The 21,264-nt window shown below is 35.0% G+C and overlaps 1 protein-coding gene across 33 annotated transcripts in view; it reads left to right on the top strand.

Annotated features, from left to right (window-relative positions):
* Window positions 1-21,264, top strand: part of SLMAP (sarcolemma associated protein) — a 91,634-nt gene that overhangs the window by 48,491 nt on the left and 21,879 nt on the right. For 7 of the 33 annotated variants that reach the window (XM_075514261.1, XM_075514263.1, XM_075514265.1 and 4 more), the window contains exons 8-16: window positions 648-788; window positions 2,319-2,456; window positions 3,734-3,902; window positions 3,988-4,038; window positions 4,597-4,647; window positions 8,951-9,013; window positions 15,042-15,098; window positions 18,483-18,563; window positions 18,829-18,888. In XM_075514261.1, the coding sequence (XP_075370376.1) occupies window positions 648-788; window positions 2,319-2,456; window positions 3,734-3,902; window positions 3,988-4,038; window positions 4,597-4,647; window positions 8,951-9,013; window positions 15,042-15,098; window positions 18,483-18,563; window positions 18,829-18,888 (811 nt within the window). Of the gene's footprint in view, window positions 1-647; window positions 789-2,318; window positions 2,457-3,733; window positions 3,903-3,987; window positions 4,039-4,596; window positions 4,648-8,950; window positions 9,014-15,041; window positions 15,099-16,434; window positions 16,591-18,482; window positions 18,564-18,828; window positions 18,889-21,264 lie in introns of those variants that run through there. The other 26 variants (XM_075514270.1, XM_075514247.1, XM_075514248.1 and 23 more) reach the window with 9 other exon arrangements.

Here is a 21,264-nt window from a genome sequence, read left to right as displayed (position 1 = left end):
CAGCATTTTTTTAGCCCGAACTGATTTCTTTTGTATATGCACGTAAACATGTGCATAGTGAAATGCAGAAAAGGAATTTCTGTCATTGGTGAGAAGCAACCATTCTGCCCATTTCCTATAGATGTTTCTTTCCAAATAGGGATTTGAAAAAAAGGCATTATCAATGTGCTCTGTTAGAGACAGAGTAACAAGTTTGCCCTGCCTTGATTGTTGTTTAGGCCACCTATGCCTGCCTTAAATTTTTATTTTTATTTTATTTTTAATTCCTTTCAACTACCTACATTATAAGAACCTTTTTCCAGGTCCTATTTGACATCTTTCAGATGGGACCTCATAGGTTTCTGGTTTGTCAAATTGTAGGTCTCCTAGGCTTGACATTGTCTTAGCAGTGTCCAAAAAAACCCCATAGTTTTCCTGTAATCAAAGCTGATCATTGAATGTGTGCTGCCATATGCACACTTAAAAAAATAACTGGTTTACACCCAGTCATGTAAAGAATCTTTGATCATTGATTTGTCCATAACATTTTCCCATCTACTTGCTAAACATTTTGGAATAGAACAGGTCTTATCACAATCTAGTATGTTTAATCAGCAAAATACTAATTTATATTCTCTCTTTGTATCTGAATTATCTTATACATACAGAATCAAACAGAAGACAGTATACGAAAAGAGCTTATAGCATTACAAGAAGACAAACACAACTATGAGACAACAGCCAAAGAGTCCCTGAGGCGGGTCCTTCAGGAGAAAATTGAAGTGGTCAGAAAACTGTCTGAAGTGGAGGTATTGAAGTTTCATGCCTAGTCTTCTGGAAATGCTGCAATAGTTCTAACTGCTGCTGTTGAGATCACTGGCCCTTGCAGTATATTCAGTAGTAGTGTTTATTTCTCAATACTTAGGTTGTTAAACAGTTAATGGGAAACTGTTCTTTAAAATCCTCCTTCTTTTTCTGCCAGATTTCAAAATTCATGAAGCTATCTTACAGAAGTTAGTATGTGTGGGAAATAAGTGAGGGGAAAATGACATACATGCATTAGAAAAAATGCTGTTAGACCTTGTTTAAACTGTACAATTTATGCAAATGTAAGCTTAACCACTCGTACAAATTACACTTAAGAATGAGCTTTTAAGATTACAAAGTATTGGACAATTTCTTCAAATAAGATTTCTGCCCCTGTAATATCTCAAGAAATATCGTAAGAATTTTAAGTGCTCAGAGTGTCTACCCTCTTCATGCTTTTTAGAGAATGAGATGCATATAGCACTGTAATAAATAACCTTATAAGATTTCAGTTAAGTACCCCTTTTTATATTGTAATAGTTCTGGACAGGTTTGTTAATGGTTGGAGTTTTATGTTTACTTCTAGCTTTCTTCTCCTTTCCGGTCCTATACTAAGAGAAGAATCTTCTGACTTATTTATTATACTCTTTGCTCTTTAGTTTGACTCTTGGGGAGAAACATTCATTTAACTTTAGTAGGAGATTTGCTTGAGTGCTTCCTGTCACATACTTTTATCTCCACACAGAAGAATTATTGGCTCCTGGTTGAAAGTTGTCCTTTAATAATTATTATATAATGTAGTTTCGAATACACTTCTGTTTAAAGGTGGTTTGGTCTGTTTTGGTGGTGAAGAACTAAGTCAGAGTTTGTTATTAAAAAAAAAAAAAAAATTGTGTGAATGAAGAAACAAATCTTGAGCTATGAGGAGGAAACTCTGGACACCATTTAGTTGTGCTTCTATCACCAGCTGATGCAAACTTCTGGAGCATTCCTTGCCTCCTGAGGACCCAGCTCTCCTCTTGAGGGGATCTTAGTTTAGATGTCTTTCCACATTATGGAGTTCAGAAAAAGAACAATTCCTGGGAGCCATTTGGCTTATATAATGTGTTAAATCTTTTTTTGCTTCAATGAAATCTGCTGATTACATTGAATCACAAAATATTATAGAACTTTCACAGTTTATCATAAACCAGAAGAGAATGGGGGAGATGGATCACATGTTTCAGTTCTTCATTCCTATCAGTCACAATTAATTGTATAACCTACTGTGGGTTTTTTGGTTTGGGGTTTTTTTACACATGCGTGAAGCTAATATATTTTCACGTAATCTGTTCTTGAAGTAGAACATTACAAAGGTTTGTATAGATAGCGTTTTTGCCAGGACTTGGTCTGTTTAGCCTTAATGATTAGGAACAAAGCAGTTAAATATGATTAGTTACATATACTGTTTGGAAAAAACAGATCAACTTCAGTGTTTGGTAGATTATTAGTCTCTCTTTTTTTATTTATTGCATAATAATTCTGTCTTACAGCGGAGTTTAAGTAATACAGAAGATGAATGTACTCACCTGAAAGAAATGAATGAGAGGACTCAGGAAGAATTACGAGAATTAGCTAATAAGTACAATGGAGCTGTAAATGAAATTAAAGATCTTTCTGACAAACTAAAGGTAATGACAGAACTTCATCTGTCTTACGGTGATACTATAATGCATGGAAAAAATAAATACAATTTAATTTCTAATGCAGCAACCAAATAAAGGTTAAGAAACTTTTTAAACAGGTAAATGAAAGAAAGATGCACATCATCTTTCACTTTTTTTTTGTTTACATATAATGTACCTGAAAGTGTCATCAGTTAAATTGCTAAAAAGGTTCCCTTTTTGTTCACTTTGAAAGTTACCGTATTTTTGGAGCTGCAATATATTATAATAGAAAATTACATATGGTATAAAACTTTATATTCAGCTGCTTTTATATAGACAAATAACTTTCAACCTAAACATTTTACAGTTAATGGGAATGAAAACTAGAATTGGAAATAAATCTGCATTTCATGTTGCCTCTTTGTGCAGGTACAAATGTAGCTAGCCTGCCACATAGTAATAGTATGACTCAGCTTCCAGGGGGAGGGAGCATGCTATCAGGTTTGTTATTAAACCAAACATCTAAGTATATTAATATTTAAAGGTCCTTTATGGTGGAGAACAAAATAATCACAGTATCATAAAGCCTGTTCCCAAAGAGTCTCCAATCTCCGTAAGTAGAAGATGTGGAGGAGGAAGGTAGTAGTGTTCTCTCTGTACACCTGAGACAGTTGTTGCATTTGTCTTGGGTAAATACTGGAATTTGAACTTAGGTTCTTCGAGTCCTATTTCAGCACCTCAGAAGATTTTTCTTTGCAGACTAAAATGTTAAATTGCTGGTCTTAAGGCAATTGGCTTCCCAATTATGAGTTAATCACTGATGATGAGTACACACAGAAGGATCAAAATTGAAACTTAGTACCTAGCTTTGAGGGAGGAGAGTCTTTGAAACTTATTATCGTGAAGTCCAGCAAGGAAAGAGGTGTGGCTTTCAGTCAAGTTGGTCTGTGCAATGTACAGTCAGTTCAGGACGACTCTTGGGTTTTGATTGATTTGAGATGCTGGGAGGCTCTGGGTGTTTCTTAGTTCTTGGGCCCTGGTATTGCTCCTGTAAAATTTAGGTTCCTCAGACAAAAAGTTAGTTAAGATAATTTTGAGATTCTTTCTCTCTGTTATTGTGCTTGAAGTGAAATTTATAGAAAAATAACAGTAGAAAAATTTTTCATTGTTTCCATTTTCTTTATCTGACTAGCAAAGAAAGTTAGTTACGTACATTTAGTTATACAAAAATCAAGGAAACCTATTCCTTTATATGTTAATTTTGATTTGTTTGGGATTTTTTTTACATCTTTTTTGAGCAGGTAGCAGAAGGAAGACAAGAAGAAATCCAACAGAAAGGACTGGCTGAGAAAAAAGAATTGCAGCATAAAATAGATGAAATGGAAGAGAGAGAGCAAGAGCTTCAAGCAAAAATAGAAGCTCTGCAGGCTGATAATGACTTCACCAATGAGCGGCTAACTGCTTTACAAGGTTAGTCACTAGTGGGGAAGAAACTTTGATTATTTGTTTTTCTTTTAATCTGTGAAATATCTTTTTCTTGGACTTCTGTTTACAGTACGGTTAGAACATCTTCAAGAGAAAACTCTTAAAGAACACAACAGCTTAGGTAGGTGTGATCAGTTTCTTGTTTCAAGATGGTTTCCAGGTTTTCTGTTCAATTTTATTATAATAATCTTGGAGTCTAGGGGCCTGGCAAAAGAATAATGTTTTACAGTTATCCCAGTAGTGCATTCTTCTTGGTTATCACTTGTTAGCGTTGGAAGCCGTGTGGCCACAACAGAATGCCAATAGAGGGCACTGCTGTTGTGAGCGTTCAGCCTTCTGGGTCATTGCTCAGTTTGGAACTCTGTTTGTGCCCCCTCAGCTCCAAGGTTTTGAAGGCTTTTGTATACATATATAAAAGGATTTTTTAAATACGTATGTATGTAATAGACAGTAATTCTTTGGATGATAGTAACCTCTTACACGTTTGAACAAACAGGAACATGATCTGTAGTGCAGGAAAACACATTTAATTTTGCCTGTTTTGTTTGATTAGATTAGATACTTAGAAGGAGGAAGTAGTATGAAAAGCCAGATGCATTTCACAATGCTGTATTTATAAAGAAACAAAACCCAAAACATTTTGCTTGGTTCCAGAAATAATATCCTTTCTTAATCCTAGGCATACAAGTTGACGACTTCATACCTAAAATTAATGGGAGCACAGAGAAAGGTAGTGTATCTTAAGGCTACCTTTTGTCTTATGGTTGATGTTTGAAGTTGAACAAGTTCAAAAGGTTCTCTAAAGTTTTACTTTGAATAATATTCTCTTAAAAAAAGAAATTGAATTTGTCCACTCCTCTGACCAGCATTTTTTTTGCTTAGACTTTCAGTCTATGTGTTTTTAGAAAGTTCTGTAAAATGTAATGAGCCAAGTTGGAAGTCGTCTTTTTTTTTTTTGCTTGTTTTTGATGGGCTCTCACTGGAATCAGTAGGAGAGTACTGAATGATGTCACGCTTGTGACACAAGAAAGTGGAAAACTCATTGACTTTTTTCCTCTTAATTTTATTTTCTCTTGCAACACACGCACACATTTTTTCCTGTAAATTAGGCATGGTAAGTCAAGTCAGCAAAACTTTTTTTTTTCTTTTTCCTAACTATAATGTGTCAAAAATGTGAGTATATGAAATATATAAATAGGAAAAACAAACTCTGTTAAGACTCAGGAGTGTATTTATGTAAAACAGGAGTGAATACAGATGGAACAAACTGATGGGTTTTTTTAAAGACCAATTAGTTAAAGCTAAGTATTTTAACTAATACGTCTTAACATACGCTTGAAGTTTTTTGAATAAAATTGTCTGATAAGAATATGCCCAACATCACATATAGCAAAGATTATTGCAGTTATGATTCTAAATTCACTAAATTGTTCCATTGGCTAAGATATATTTGTCCTCTTATGTTAATTTTAAATTTTTCCTGGATGTAGCTTTCTTTAGCATTTGCTGGATCTTGCTGGATAGCGAAAGCTCTGAGGAATGGTACTAGTATTAGTTGGAAGGATGGGGCACTTGTATAGAGAGCTCGTGGTTTTAACTAATATTCACAGTGTTTAAGGATTACTGTATGCCTTTTTGAAACAAAATTTTAAAACTCTTTATGCTCTAATTCTTAGCTTTTTACCTTTTTTTTGTATTATAAATGAAAAGCTTCTTAACTAGGGAGACTAGTAGCAAAATAAGGCATAACCTCATGTCTGTTTCTTATTTGGAGCAGGAGGAGAGATCTGTTAGACACTGACAGGAACTGTACAAAAACATCCCCTTAATCGAAGTACTAGTTATCCCTTAATGTCTTAGCATTTTAGGCACTTGGCTATGATGCACGCTGAGATTAGCAAGCAGGAGACTTAATGTCTGTTCCCAGTTCTCTGGACTGCTGTACTTTATTTTTAGATAGATTGATCCATCTTGCTGACACATAATTTTAGGTTGGTAATACTCTTAATGCTTGATAGAATGGTTAAGAAATAAATTTGCTTTTAATTTTTTTAAATCTTCCACCCCAGAAAATAGTTAACTTCTTTACAACGCAAAACTGAGGTACTATATAGGGATTTTGATTCTTCATTCTAATCATGTAAACCAAAAAAGACTTTGAAAGTTAGGTTGTTGGAGGTTATTAGAAAAACATGCAATACTGTGAACAAAAGTAGCCTAGAGCTAAACTGAAACATTTAATAAAAGCTTTCAAGCTTCGAGTGCAAATACATATTGTTTTATAGAGAAATAATTGATAACATCACATTAAATATGATTTTTTTAACAAACACTTTTTTGTTTGTTTTAAAATTGTTGGTAGGAATGTCTTGTTTTTCATATAATGCTACCTCTTATCAGTCTGAGTTTAAAAATTGTCTGAAATACCATTTCAAAATTGAATTCATTATAATGTGATTATAATAAATATCATTGTATCACTGATATTCACTGTTTTGTCAAAGTTGAAGCAATCCCTTTTTGACTTATTTTTGACTTGCATAAGAGTCAAAGTGTCATCTGGATGGATACATGAAAATACAGATTCCTCCATCCTAGGAGTAACAGTAGAACTTGTGCTTAAACCTGGGAGTTTTAGGAAGCTGTCTGCCAATTTCTTTTTCTTTATGAATATAGACAACATATAACTGCTCATTCAAGTTGTCTTTCTGTGTCTTTATACAGTCTATCCCCTTTTTCTGTCATGCATCTACCATGCTATGTTATTGTTCTGTATTTTAGCATAGTTTTCCATTATTCTGTCTGTTGTACCACATTCTTCTGCATCTCTGCTATACCTGGTCCATCCACATTTCTCTGGTGTTTTACAGCTTGCTGGCCTGTGTTCTCTTCGTGACAGTCTGTGCCTTTCTGTATCTTCCTGTCCTTTATCTAGCCCTTGTATAATGGCAGATGGCAGTAATTTTCTCTGCCAGATTTTGGATTTGAAAGCAGTGGGAGGCAGTTACTGGGTTTTTTTGCTGAGTAGTCTTGCATTATTTTAGAAGAGCTAAGAATTTAGGGTTTATAATGTAGAATCAACAGCTTTGGTAGCAAAAGAGTTTGTAGATATTTTGCATAAGGAAAAGACTTCACAGTTGAAGGCAGAAGTCAGAATTTTTTTTTTTTTTTTTTTTTTGTGCTAAATAGCCTGTAAGGGAATAAAAGAATGTTTCCTCTATTTGTATACAAAAGGTATACATACCTTCCTCCTGACCCCATCAGAGGAAAACAGTAAAACCATGTAAAATCAGTATGTGCTTTAAGAGTCCTTTTGTCTCTCTGTCTCTCAAAACTTCAGGTCAAGTCCTCAAGGTGTGTTTATAGGCATACTACCTAGCCATTGCAAGAATAAGGATTTTACATTACTTTTTTTTCTGTGGATGTCCATAACATTAAAAGAGCTGTAGTCTGAGTAGTGGAACTAAGAACTCACGTTATAGCCTCTCTAGAGGCTTTTTATAACAAAGTATATTAAGATGATGATGGTTAAGCATTAATTTTCTCTTATTGAGTATATGGAAATTCTGGTGCGGAAGATGGTAACTTGTTTATATATCAAGCCACTGATAAAGGTTGTGTAGAACTGAGTTATTTCGATAAGTGGTATGTTTCTCAGTGAGTTGCACCACACCTGGCTTTCATATTTAAGTTTTGTGAGCCATATATTATATAAAGAAAGATAGGAGAAATTTGTATACAATCACTGTAAAATGGCTAAAAAAAAAAGTTTAAGTATGGAAAAATAAATGTTACAGCCATGGTGCTGTCTTTTAAAAGCCCTGACCTTGTGGGTTAGAAAAAAGTTTACTTTTTACAGTAACTTTGAAATAGAGTAAAGCTTAGTATTACATATTGGATCTTAACAGCTAAGCTTCTGATATCAGAAGCTAATGACTGAACAATTTTGTTAGAATGTACCACATTTTGCCAGTTTGTGTACTAGAAAGGAGCCTTTTCAGATTGCTAGATTCTTGAGGTCAAAGGATTTTTGAGGTTCTTGAGGAAGGAAGTGTTAGCACCTTTTTACTTGAAGAGGTGCAAGATTCTGATGGAGTCGGGAGCTGAACAAAGTCACATAGAAGGACTTGGGTAAACCTGGGAATTGAGCCCATTTTTAGGATCTCTACTGTAGAACCGTCCTTTCAAAAATTGTTGTTTCTCTGCAGTGAAACTTTGTTTAAAAAGTAAAGGGAGATATTCAGCAACACTTTTAAAATAAATGTTTTTCATTTCAAGAGCGTATTAGATATGAAGAATAAACATGATGACTAAAGAAAAACTTAATTAAATGCCCTTCTAAAGCTAATAAAAAGTGCTGAAGAATATAGGTTAAATACGTGTTTCTTATTTCTTCAATGCTTGGATTTGGTATTTGCAATTATCCATGTCTGATTATGAATCAACAAATGGGAGGAACTAGAGGCATCACTGCTATGGAGTTGCATGTTTCAGTAGCGTATCATCTTATGTATTCTAAATGTAATGTGATTTAAATAATCACTTATGTGCATTAATCTTTTTGCCAAAAATATGAAGGTCAGTGGAAATTTAGTGGAGGTCATTTGTCACCACCTAACCTGAAAGAGCAGTACTGCAAATGCCAAATGCAGAATGTTTGGACTTGTAATAAATTGGTTCTTACTAAATTTTGTTAAATAAAGTTGGTTTTTTTTTAAATAGCTTCTATTGAGGTAAGGGGCTCTTTATTATGCTTAAGAACTGCTATTAGGTTTTAGTATTTAAAAGTACCCTTTGAAAATGCAGTTAAAGTACTTCTTTCTTCTGATCAGTTCAAAAGAGTAATCTATTTTCTAATATCACTCAGACATCATTTCAATGACATGTCTTGTCTGCTTGCATATTAACTCAGATTGCAAAAGTTCACTGTAAATACACAATTAAAAATATTGTTAATATACCTTTCAAATTTTTTGTTGCATCAATTGAAAATGATAAGAAGATGTAAACTTAAGTGTTTCTTTCTTTACTAGAGCACTTTCTTTCAAAGAGTGGAGGGGACTGCACTTTTATTCATCAGTTCATAGAATGTCAGAGTGAGTACAAGAGTGTTCATCACATTTGCTTTAAAAATGACAGAAAACCCAGTAAAAGTGGATGAAAACCAGAATTTGTCACTACTATTTAATATTTCTGTAGTAGCAGAAATTTTCTAGGCATAGAATTGTGGCATTGTGATATTGAGCAGATGCCTGTAGTAGTAAGAGGGTATCTTTGCTCTTGCAAAGCGATGATCCACGTTGTCTCTTCTTAGCATTTAATCCATTATTGTCCTCTGACCAATAAAAGGGTGGTAATGTTGCCACATGATGCTTAAAACTGAGTGTAATTTTTCACCTGTTGTGAATTAAGAAGTTGAAAGCATAACACTGCCAGTTTAAGCAAACATCACAAGCAGCGGTAGGACAGAGATAAGGTAATGATGCCTTTTCTTCATTTCACACATCTATAATTTGTCTGATAATGAAAGGTCTTACACATTCTTCAAGTTAGTTGTTACAAAGAAAACAAAAAGGAAAACAATACCTTAATTTTTATGTGGAAAACTAAGAGATTCTTTTAAGAAAAATTGAACATAAATATGCAATACCAATCTTTAGAAAGATGTGTTATTCTGGAATGAGAAACATGTTTTTCAAAGCCAATGGCTTTTGAAAATGAGTAATAAAACAGCACAGTCTGCATATCTGTAATTAAAGAAAAACTTAAGATGTTAATATTTTTTGTCCACTGAGAGAAAAATATCATTAGGATGAAGAGAGAAAAGTGCTGTTAAACTTCAGCGAAAACTCTTTTGCAGCATAAAGAATTATTTTTTTACTTAAGAGTTTACAGAAATTATGTACCTAAAGTTGACCAGAGAGAAGTATTTGTGAGCAGAAATAAGACAGTATCTTTTTTCTGACATTATGCCCGTTGGACTCTTCTTTTCCCTTTTAAATTTCAAGAAGCAAGTGTAACAAACTTGTTTGACTTTACTCCTTGTGATATGGGTTGCAGTGCTATAAACTGAATGACAGGATACTGCTAATGTTTGTCTAAGAAAATTTAAACTTTATTTATTTGAAAAATGTTTACGTTCAAAAGTGAATGACTGGTAGCTGTCTTCTGTCAGGCTGAAGTTTAAAATAATTTTAAATTTTGCAAAGATCTTGTAGGAATCCTGTTTATTCAGTACCAAAAAATGAACTAAAATTAAATGTTTGAGTAAAAATATTTTTTGTCTAGAGTGAAAATGAAGAGCACATTGAGTGATGTTCAAATGCAAATTGGTTGCCTGTTTTCATTGTTTGGATGTTAGCTTAACCTATTTTAGCAAAACTTGTATTAGTATCACCTCTACAAATTAAATGTGACCAGTCTTGTCACTACTGAGAAGTGAAAGCAATCCTCAGGATCTAGTAAAAGATTCTAACATGCAACTGAAGTAGTAATAAGAGAGTAAAATAAAGATCAATTTACTTATGTCTCTTGAGAGATTGAAAGCTAGATTAAAGGCACTGTAAGGCCTCGATTGCCTTATATTTGAAAGAATGAATACGAGTTCAAAGGGTTCAGTATTCTGCATTTTTTGCGACAGTATAAGTTTTTACTATCTAATCAAGAACAAAAAAGATTCCAAGTCAGCAGCTCATGTAGTTATTTCTGGACTGAAAGTTTGCCTTTCCCAAATTCAAATATGTTTAGTCAGGCCCCACAAAATCATGAGGTTAAAAAACTGCTAACTGCGGGATCTATTATTTTCATTTTGTATGTAAGTGCTACCCTTCAGTCCTCCTCCTGCTCTTTGCTCCCTGCAGCAGTGAGGGCTGGGAACTAGTGGGGAGAAAAATTATAGTTTCAGAGATTGCCAGAAACTGGAGTTTTAAGACACGCAGCAAATACTTAAGTGTAGAACAATATCATAAAGATTGGCAATATTGATAAATGCGTAGTTCATCCTATGATGCTATGCTTTTTTTTGCCCAGAGGTTTAGGTATTGGGAAAGGAGCAGGTTTATTATTTAAAAAATAATAATATGATAAAAATCCCAGAAATAGGAGTCACTCATTGAAGTTGTTATGTAGGGTTTGCTGTTTTGTAATAGAAGCAGAGGAATTAAAACTATAGGATCTGCAAACCATAAGAGAAATCTAAAAAGAAAGGAGAATTGAGACAACCATGCAGTTTGTCTAGAAGAGAAAGTTCTGACTTGTGCTGGTACAGTGGGCACAGAATTTTTTTGGTGAGGGAGAAACAACAGGACACTAAAACCTTATTCAAACTGCATTGCAACTGCTTAACTTGGGTAGCATTGTTTGTAAAATCTGGCTTCTCTAGGGTTTTAAAGATATTTTTTGTTTATTTAAGCAGAATACAGTGATGATATCATCCAGTAACCTGTCCTGATCTACAACATCTGTAGAATGTTATGAAATCTTGCTCTGAATGATCTGGGAAGTCTGTTGCTTTCTGATCATTGCATCCAGTTCACTTGTTGCTCATTTCGTAACTTTTTTTTTTAGTAACCACTGGTGAAAACCAGTGACATCAACAGCTAAAGTCATGGTGCTTCTTTTTGATTAGTACACGATATGAGTTGTTACCAAAAATGGTGACGATGTACAGACAAAAGAGAGATTTGGTGCCCTGCTAGCTTCCTATCTTTCACTCCAATCTACCTCTTCTTTACTTGTGTCCTTATTTTTTGTTCCTCATTTTGTGATTTTTTTTGCGTTTATGATTTTAAATGCAAGTCAATTTTTGGCTTTTTTTACTAAGGTGGTTTTTTTTTTAATTTATCTATCTAAAATGGAGTAGTTTTTGGATAGATCGAATGGCTATTTTCAACTTTCCCATGACTTTATGACCTGCAAGTGGCAAGTAAAGTTAAAGCTGCTTCGTATCACTTTTTTCAGGTGGTTTGAAATTTGTGTGTTGAGGGCCAGGTTTCCTTTCATTGGTCTTCAAAACTTCAAAGACTAATTTGATAAAAAAACATAAATGTATTGGGGGCATGTTACTTAAGTAATCATTGTAACGTTAACAGACCATAACTATTATATTACACATAGTGATAGGCAACCTAAATCTAAAAGGGAGTTCTTAAATTGAAAAGATAGGAAATGCTTAAAAACCTAAAGGAAAACTGCCTCTGAACTGCATTCATCAGCAAAAAGAAACATAGACTATCTCAAAGATGAACTGAAAGCTTAACTTCAAAACAGATTGTTTCAGTAAAAATTATTATTATTTATGATATGTATCAGTAACTCTTTGCTGTCTGTTAAATAGTGACTGGATAGCATGAAAGATGATAATTATTTGTGCCAGAACTTAAAGCTGGGATCCTCACCCTAATTTATATTTTGGTAGCCAAAAATGCACATCTTTGAATCAAGTAAAATGTGGATTGATTTAAAAAAAAAATTATCAAGTTTATGAAGTTTTCTGAAATAGTAAAATGAAAAGATGCAGAGATCTGAAAAAGGGAAGTTTTAAAGCTATAGGTACGTCTGCTTTTGCTTTCTGATTGTTGTCTGGATTCTGCCACTTGTAGTGACTAGGGTGGTAACAGTGCAGAATAAGAGTGTATAGCTCAATGACATCAACATCCCATTTTCTGTTTATTAGCTAAATATGCACAGGCATGCTGAAATAAACTACTTTTTGTTGGCTTTGAAATACACTAATGCTAGCATTCTTAAAACGCAGAGAATGCTTACTTGTCTTGTAAGTTAGGAGAGATGTCAGCCGTCATGTGAGAAGTACTGGCTGTACCAGCTTCGAGTCGCGCTGGGCAAGGGGACTTGTGTGTTACTGCTCAGGTTCTTTGCTGAAGAAATAGTGTCAAGAAGAAAATTTTTGTACAAATGTTGAAATTCATACTGGACATTAGAAAACAGTAAGCCAGCATCGAAAAGAAAAAAAAAAAATTAAGTCTGCAGATTTTTTTAGTCATAGGAATTGAGAATTCTTAAGTGTAAAGAGCTGCTGCAAAGGTTTCAGTTTGGAAAAACATCTGGATCAAGATGACTAGTTTCTTCGTTTTGTACTATAATTATTCTGGTTTTAACTGTTACTGAGTTGTGAAAACTCCAAGATCCATCAATTCATAATGCTAAGTTTTCTTCCGTAAACTGATTCTAGAAGCCTATTTTAAGCGAACAGTCCAGCATAGGTGAGGGGTTACCCCTTCAGATGAAGCAGTTGATAGCTGCTTTGAGTGTATGGGTTTTGCATTCAGCTACTTTTTTCAGACTTATGGGTGGAATTCCTCAGCTGTTTTCTTGCTGCCTTCTTCCCTACCCCTCTTCCAGCCTCGGTTGAGTGCTGGAATAATCACATATGAAGACTTTTGTTTAGCTTTGGTTTTGTTTTTAAATGGGAGAGGGCTCGTGCTACCGCTCAGTAACTCTTCACTTGTGGCTGCAGTAACCCCATTCCCTCTGCGGTGCCTTCCTCAGGCTGGGCACGGGGACTCTTCCCGCTCTGACGAGCTCGAGACTGTTCTGAACTTGGATGATGAGCGATCTCCTACAGTTGCTTGAGACCTGAAGGCAATCCTGAAAATCCAGAGTGCTGTTCAGTGTATTTCTGAAGCAGTATTTGTAAAATGTTACAGGAATGCAGGACAATAGGTGACAGTAGATGGAGGGAATATCTCTCTAAGACTGGTTTGTCTGGCTGTGGGGGAGGGAGGGGGACAGGACAAACTTTTGGCCGTGCAAACCCTTCTTCAGACCTCAGGGGTTTTTGTCTGAAAGCTTGTCCACTCTCTAGGGCTGAAAAAGGTATCTCCATGCAAATGTCCTGCCTCTGTCTTTAGATTGTCATGATTATAGCAACATGCCAGTGGAGAAGTACAGAGACTTCTTAATCTTCAGAGCTACTTGAAGCTGGAAATGCTGACTAAAGCTCGCTATTTTTTTTTTTTTATTAAAAATTTGAAAAGAATGACTGTCATCCAGCTTCCTTAATCTGAACTCTCCTGTATGCGCTGTTCATCCAGTCTTCTCTGTGTCTCAGCTCCCTGTTAACAGCGCGTGGGGTAACCAGCAAACTGGGTTCCCTGCCTGATGGTCAGGGGTCTGGCAGGGAGAGCGCCGAGCAGAGGCAGAGGCAGCTCCAAGCCTGGTGTTTCAGTGGGTGTTAACAGCTTTCAACATTGTCTAAATTGCAAGACCTACTGTATAGAAATTGATTATGTGATCTGTAAGATATGTGACCCTCGATAATTTTGCACGTTGGCATTGCTAGCCGGTTGTTAAGGAATTTGAAATAATGAAATCTCCTCCGAAAAAGAAATTAATTAATTAATGGTTCAATAGTTCTTTTAGTCTTTGATTAATCCAAACCTGTTCTTCCCTTGGTGCTACTGTTTGCCTTCCTGTCCTAGCTGGAGTTAGGATGAATTTAGCAATCTAGTCTTAAATTCCGTGTTTTAGGTTTTTATGCACCCGACATACATGAATAGACATCCCTGTCGATGCTATATGTAAACTCAGTTTTTGTGAACCTGAACATGATGCATGCACAACCTTCTGGAAGTTTGTGCAGGTCTCTGAAAGTTTTAAGCAAAGAAAGGCTATTTCTGTGTACCTCTCACAGGCACTGTTAAAGCAGTTGTGATGTGGGGGTGGCTTCTCGATTGCTGTTTTACTGTGGCATATTTCTAGATTTCTTCTGTGTCTGGTGGATATCTATTTCAGGCAACCAGTCTTAGAATTCCTTTTTTGATAACTATAACTTGAGAAATGAATTAATTATTTATTGCTCCCAGTTAGATTTTTAAAAAGTTCATAAAAATTAATTTTCCTAACTTCTCATTAGTGAACTGAAACATTAATAATGTAGGCTAATAAATTGTAGAAGAAATAATTATGCACTTTCTCACAAAGTTCCGGTAGGCTTGTGTGCTCTGTTTCATTATTCCATGCCAGGAGAAAGTTTTTGTTCAAGCCCGAGTAGGAAGTAATATTATCAGCTTTTAATTTGGTCATGGAATGTAGTCTACGTAGATGTGTGCAGGGAAAAGCTTGCTTAATTTGAGCTTGGAAAGTAACACTTATTTTGTTTGGCAGACAAGATCATAGATGAAGGACATCTAACCAAAGTGGAAGAAACAAAGCTTTTGAAAGGTTAGACTTCTGGATTATTTAACCATTTTTGAAGCATGTCTTTTATGTCACTTCAGTGCATGTTCTGTCTTAAACTAGTAGTTTGAGTTTTGTTGAATACTCACTTAAGAAAAAAAAAAATCAATGAAGGGGAGGTATATTGTTTACTGAACTCTGCTCCAAATACTATTGTAGGGTAAAAAGATTTAAAGGAAACAATTTTTGAAGATTGAGTGCATGAAATGCTAGTCGCAGTTTTGAGTGAGTTCTTACCTGAATGTGCATTAAAAAAAAAAAAAAAAAAAAAATTGTAAATTGACTTAAATCTCTAATGCCTGCATAAATTTCAAACAGGTTTTTGCTTTTGTTTCAGAACTAACTAGAAAGAATGTCTGGTCTCATTTTAAGTTTTAAAAGTGTATTTTAATTTGACTTTTTTCTAATTTACACCCTCATAACTTTAAAATAACTGTTAACCTCCTAAACATGCCTTTTCCAAGTAAAATATAAATGTGCATCTCCAACTCTTTTCTCTTCTGTATAAAACAAGTGAAATACAAGGATTTAATTAGAAAAAAATTATGTTGTCAAGGAACAGTCATCTTTCTCTTGCAGTGCCAAAATCAGGAATGCTAGAAAGTGTGTTGATCGGTATTTCCTATGTGTCTAATAATGTAAGATTGGACTTGTAGGCTGACTCCACTTTTGTAGCTTTTTATTAATGTCTAGACATACTAACTCATTTTTTTTACCCTCTGCCCTTCTGCAAAGTGTTATGTTATTGAATAAATGTTAGCTTGTTAAAAGTTCTGGTATTTTAGAGACTTTTCCATTTATCTTCTCTTACCTTAACGTATGAAATTGCACCTTTAATTTGTTTCTGTACATGAGTAAGCTATAGACAACATGCCATATTTGGCAGAAGAATGCATACAATAACTGTAACGTAACACTTGCATGCCAGTTATCTTGCAAAGCGGTGAGCTATTTTTAGTGTTCGTTAATATGTTCTAACTCATCAAGTAAGTGTGGTGTCAACACATTTTAATATACTTCATCATTTTGGCTATATTTATTCGGCTCAGTTTTATTATGGGAAATAGGGACAACTGCTGTGAAATAATATAGTACAGGAAAGAGTTTTGTGCTTATGACTCTGGTTCCAGAACAGGAAGCAGCTTTCTAAACCATTTCTCCTTTTGATTTCTGCTGTTTCAGATGTAGAAACTGATGCATCTTTCCTCTGGTGCCTAATCTTGTTCCTTGTTTCAGGGGGAGGAGAAGAGGAGGGAGGAAAAAGCTGGTGTACCCGAGGGTGGGTGGGAGGGGAGTATGGGAGGGAGGTGGGGGGAGAGAAAATTAATTCAGCGGTTGGAACTTGCGCTGTTCCTCCCGTTCCGCACAGAGCAAGAAAGCCATGTTTCCATCTATGACCAGATATGGTAAAGTTAGTTGGATACAGATATTGCTCAGCTTAGGACTTCTGGATTGGCCACTAATATAAACGACATGGGTGAGGCTTTTAGGATATACTTTTCTTAATACTTTAAAAAGAATGTATTACTTGGTTTAGTAATTATTACAGTTTTAATGGCAATCTTGTGAGCTTGATTCTATATGATACATGTAAAATGCTTTGTATTGTAACATCTTTAGATACTAGTTAAAAGCCTTATTCCTAAAAATAGGGAAGTACCCTTTTTGTTTTAGCAAAGAACCACCCCCAAACCTCAAGTTTTTAACAACTCCAGTCATTATGAGCTTTGAAGTCTGCTGAAGTCATATGAGATATGTTTGGAATAGCTGCCAGGTCCGAACCCCTAATGCACCTTAAGTATGCGGCTGCTGTGCCCTTCTCCCTCTCCAGTGATTTCAGTTACATTCAGATAGGAAGAGCCTTGCTCTTGATTAGCTACTTTGTACTTGCCTCCTGTTTCATGTGCAAGTGGATGTTATTCTGGTACAGAGAAACAGAAAACTTTTCATGTTAGATGAAGAAAACTTTTTTTTCCCTATTAACCTCTCTGTGTTTTGTCATCTTGCTAATTTCCCAGTGTAAGTGCAAGGTTGTCTTCAGTTTCCACTTAACTTCTTTCATTTTGGGGGTGTTTGGTTCTGTGTGTTCTCTTGTTATTTGAAAAAACAATGCACACAAGCGTTCTCATTACTCCTTTGTTATTTACATATTTTCATATACTAACCCTATTGGTATAACTTATTTGATTTATTTATCTGTGCATCTTTCTTCCTGTGTCCTGGTACTTTTTTGTTGCCTCTGCGGTATCTATATGTGAAGAAATTATTTGTGTTCACCATGCTTTTCTGCATGTATGGTAGAAGTAAAGTCTGGATACTGGGGATGTTGTAATGATGCATTTTTATATATATGTCTCTACCTGAAACTTGAGACTCAGAGGAAACCTCTATTAATCTGTGGGTGGGCAGCAATGCTGTCTAACCGAGGCTCTGCATAGTCGGCCAAGAAAGGCTTCATTATGTCTCACCTCACCTGCATATTGGTGACATGGTTCCTTGTGGACAAACTTACTAGATTTGTCCACACCAGAGATGGTGTGCCGTTGTTTAATGATGGACCCATCAGAACTAAAGTGGAATGGTTATTTAAAAAAATAAAAAAAAATTTTAAAAGATGACCGCCTCATAAAGTATTTAGACTCTGAGTCAGGGATACTTCTGTGTGGGAAAAGGATGCACTAAGTTAGTCCCCTCACCTTTTGAAAATATCTGGTCTCCATTAAAAATCTAGAACTGGTAAAAAAAGGCAAAGAAACCCCAACTGTGTGGCTTCACTATGCTGCATGTAATAACGTGGTGAGTTGTGTATGAACAGATATTTTTCATGAAGGTGGTTTTTGGTGGAAAGGACATAGACTGCCTTCTCTTAATACAATTTGAACTGAAAATTCTTTCTAGAAATTAGTGTATTAATTTATATTGCTGTGATTCTTTACTGGTTCATACCACACTTTTTTAACAGTACAGTATATACAAGAGTCATTGCTATTATTTTATTTGTCCAAAATACCAAAGCGTGGTTTTGTTCTTAACAGCAGTTTCTTTCTGACTTGTTACAGTATCTGCATTGTTCTAGTTTTCTTTTCTTATTTGTTCCCTGATTGAATCAGCTTTTGCAGAGAGTTCCAACTGGCAAGAATACAGCTTTAAAAAAAGTTCAAGCTGTGCATGAGACAGCATTAGATGCTAGACTAGATTAATGAATTTAGTGATGCTGAATCCATTTTAGCCCCGACTTAGAAATAAATAAGCAACTACCAGGTTTTTAAGTGTTTCTTCAACTATGTTGTTTTCTGTCGGCATTTAGCAATAGAAAGAGACTGAACAAAGCATTTACTGATTGTAGTTGACTTCCCTTCTCTCTTACAGAGAATCAAGCAAGAGTCAAAGAATCTGATTTGTCGGACACTCTTAGTCCAAGCAAGGAAAAAAGCAGCGACGACACTACAGGTAAGCATTTAACTGAGGTTTCTGTAACATCTAATTAGTTTGCTCATGATTAAGTGATTTAATTCATTTTCTAAAAGAGTGGAGAACGTGTGTATTATGCGGAGCCAGATACAAGCTTAGAGCAGTACTGTCTATTTTGCAACTTCATAATTAACTGTTGTAAAGTGAGAAGACGTAAAAGCTTCTCTTTGCTTAAAGAATGCGTATATGAAAACTGTCTGCAGTTTACCTGCTTTCTGAAAGGTGTGGGGTTTTTTTTTTTTAGATGCCCAAATGGATGACCAAGATCTAAATGAACCTATTGCTAAAGTAGCTCTTCTAAAAGGTAAACAAATTTATTTTTGTAACTTTAGATGCATAATCTGTATATATCTCTTTATGTCTACCTGTTTTTTATCAAATACGTATTGAAGTAAAGTGCTGAAATTCGAATGTTTTAATCATGGTAGTACGGAAGAGTTGTATTGAAATATCAGTAATGATTCCTTTGGGTGATGTGATATAAAAGCATACTTCTGAGTGTTAGCATAGAAATAATTTGTGCTTAAAGCTAGTTTCTGCACTCACCAACACTGTTCTAGGAATTTACATGTTATAACTTTAAGTAGAGTTGAGAAATACTTTCAGCATACACTTAAGTTAGGGCTAATAGCTGTGGGGAGGGAGGGATCCATCACTGACATATTTTAAGCGTTGCCAAATTTTACTTGTATAGTTTCCATCACTGTCAGAAATGCTTCTGTTAGTTTGCACCTCATGGGTTAAAAAGAATGTCTAAAATCTCTTTTCTGGTTAACACACTCAAAATGTGAATTTCCTGTTGTAACTGTATTTAGATGATTGTTGAGCCTTAGCTTTGAGCTTCATAGCTATAAAATTAATTTTTTTTACTGCTCTTTGCACTGAAGGAATGTACTTAAAACTTGATTAGCAAGCTAATATTTACATATTCATGAGCTGAAAAATTTTGTGGGGTATTAATTAGTTGTTACATTTAGCATACTGAAAGTTAATTTTATGCTGTATGTACAATTAGACATTTGATAATATCTGTGAAATGATGCTTATGTTGGCATCACAAGTAAAAAGAATGTCACAGTTCTTCATGGTTCAGAAAGACAGGAAACCATAATGAAATTTAGGAGACCCATAAAAGAGCTTTTTTTCCTGTAATTATTTACACTTTCCTAATTTTATGACAGAAGGACTTGCAAAAATTGCATGTATTGTATATGTTTCCAAACAGCAAAACTAAATTGAGTTTGATATTTTCCAGTGGATATCAGTTCAGCAAAGCAGTTTAAAAAGGAGCGTTTGAGATGCTGAGCATGTTCCATTTCGGTTTTGCTCTAATGTCTGCGATTAATAGCAAGTATATTCAGTGACTTTCCTATGTTAGAAGGTAGAATCCGGTAGTGTTGTTTGTAGCGATTATGATAGTCTTATTTTTGGTTATAAATTTGGGGTTGGCAGAAAGTTTTATTTGGGGGGAAAAAAAAAAATTGGTTGAGATGTATCAAGTTCATTAAGTATCAGAACTTTAAGTCCAGAATAGGATACACCATTAAAGAGTTTGTTTCCTGTGAGCAGTGTTGCGTGCACAGAATTCACAGCCAGAACAACCCTTTGTATGTAAACAGTACAGTAGAGAAACTAAATTCAGCCAGCTCACGTCAAAATTATTTTAATTCTAATTCTTACGGTTTTAAGATATACTTTGGTCTTGGCTAATTTCTCAGCTACAGAAATTGAACTTTCTAATGAGTCTCAGAGTAGGCAACAGCTTAAAATACCTATATTATGATATGGGGAAAAAATGTCTCATGCTGCAGACTTGGCTTCTATGCATATAACTTTTCTTGTACAATATACTACTAAATAAAAGTAGTTAGCTAGATATTTTGAACACCTATACACTTTTTAAAAAACCCAAGCAATCATGGTAGGTCCACTGATTCAGTGATTTTTCTACCTTTCTGGAATCTTCCAAAAAAAAAAAAAAAAAAAAAAAATCAGTGAGAGTGAATGTTCCCATGTAAGCCAAGTGAAGACTACTCATAATTGGCTGGATTTTGTAGCTGGCTTCTGCAGACACATTGAAAGTCGTCCATGGACCCCTCAGGCTGAAAACCACTGATTCCTGCATTCTCCTTATCTGCAAGTGAAGTCTTCCTAAGTTCTGTCAGAAAGGTTCATTTAATAGCCCAAGACCAAGATAAGGCTGCTGTGAGCGTGCTGCTTCCTGGATTAGAACAGCCTCGTGTCACGGCAAGGGTCAGGTGTAGTTATACGTTCTCTGTCCAGGGTAACTTAAACTAGCAGGGAGGGTTAATTGAATTCTTAAAGGACTAAAATCAAGTTTTCTGTAGTAACATGGAAGCAGTCTTTTGCTAATGTGGACGTTCTCATTGCTTGATCGGTCTTTACCCCGTTGAAGATTTAAACCATAACCATTACTGAACTCTTAAGTGAATAAGTAGCAAAATACCTATTTGCGTAGACCACTTTGCTATTGAATTACACATTGTAATTAACTAAAATAATTGGAATAACTCTCTTTCTCTTGAGGCTATTTATGGGCATTCCTATTTTGCTCTCATGAAACCATTAAAAATATCTGTACAATGAATCATTGCCCTTGTAATTTTTATCAAGAGCCTGTAAACCCGCAGTTTTGTTTGAGGTTTTGTCAGAGAGCTAC

This window comes from Mycteria americana, chromosome 11 (assembly GCF_035582795.1).
Source record: "Mycteria americana isolate JAX WOST 10 ecotype Jacksonville Zoo and Gardens chromosome 11, USCA_MyAme_1.0, whole genome shotgun sequence".
Classification (NCBI taxonomy): Eukaryota; Metazoa; Chordata; class Aves; order Ciconiiformes; family Ciconiidae; genus Mycteria; species Mycteria americana.
Note: the sequence above shows the minus strand (reverse complement) of the source record. Positions and strands in the feature narration are given on the sequence as shown.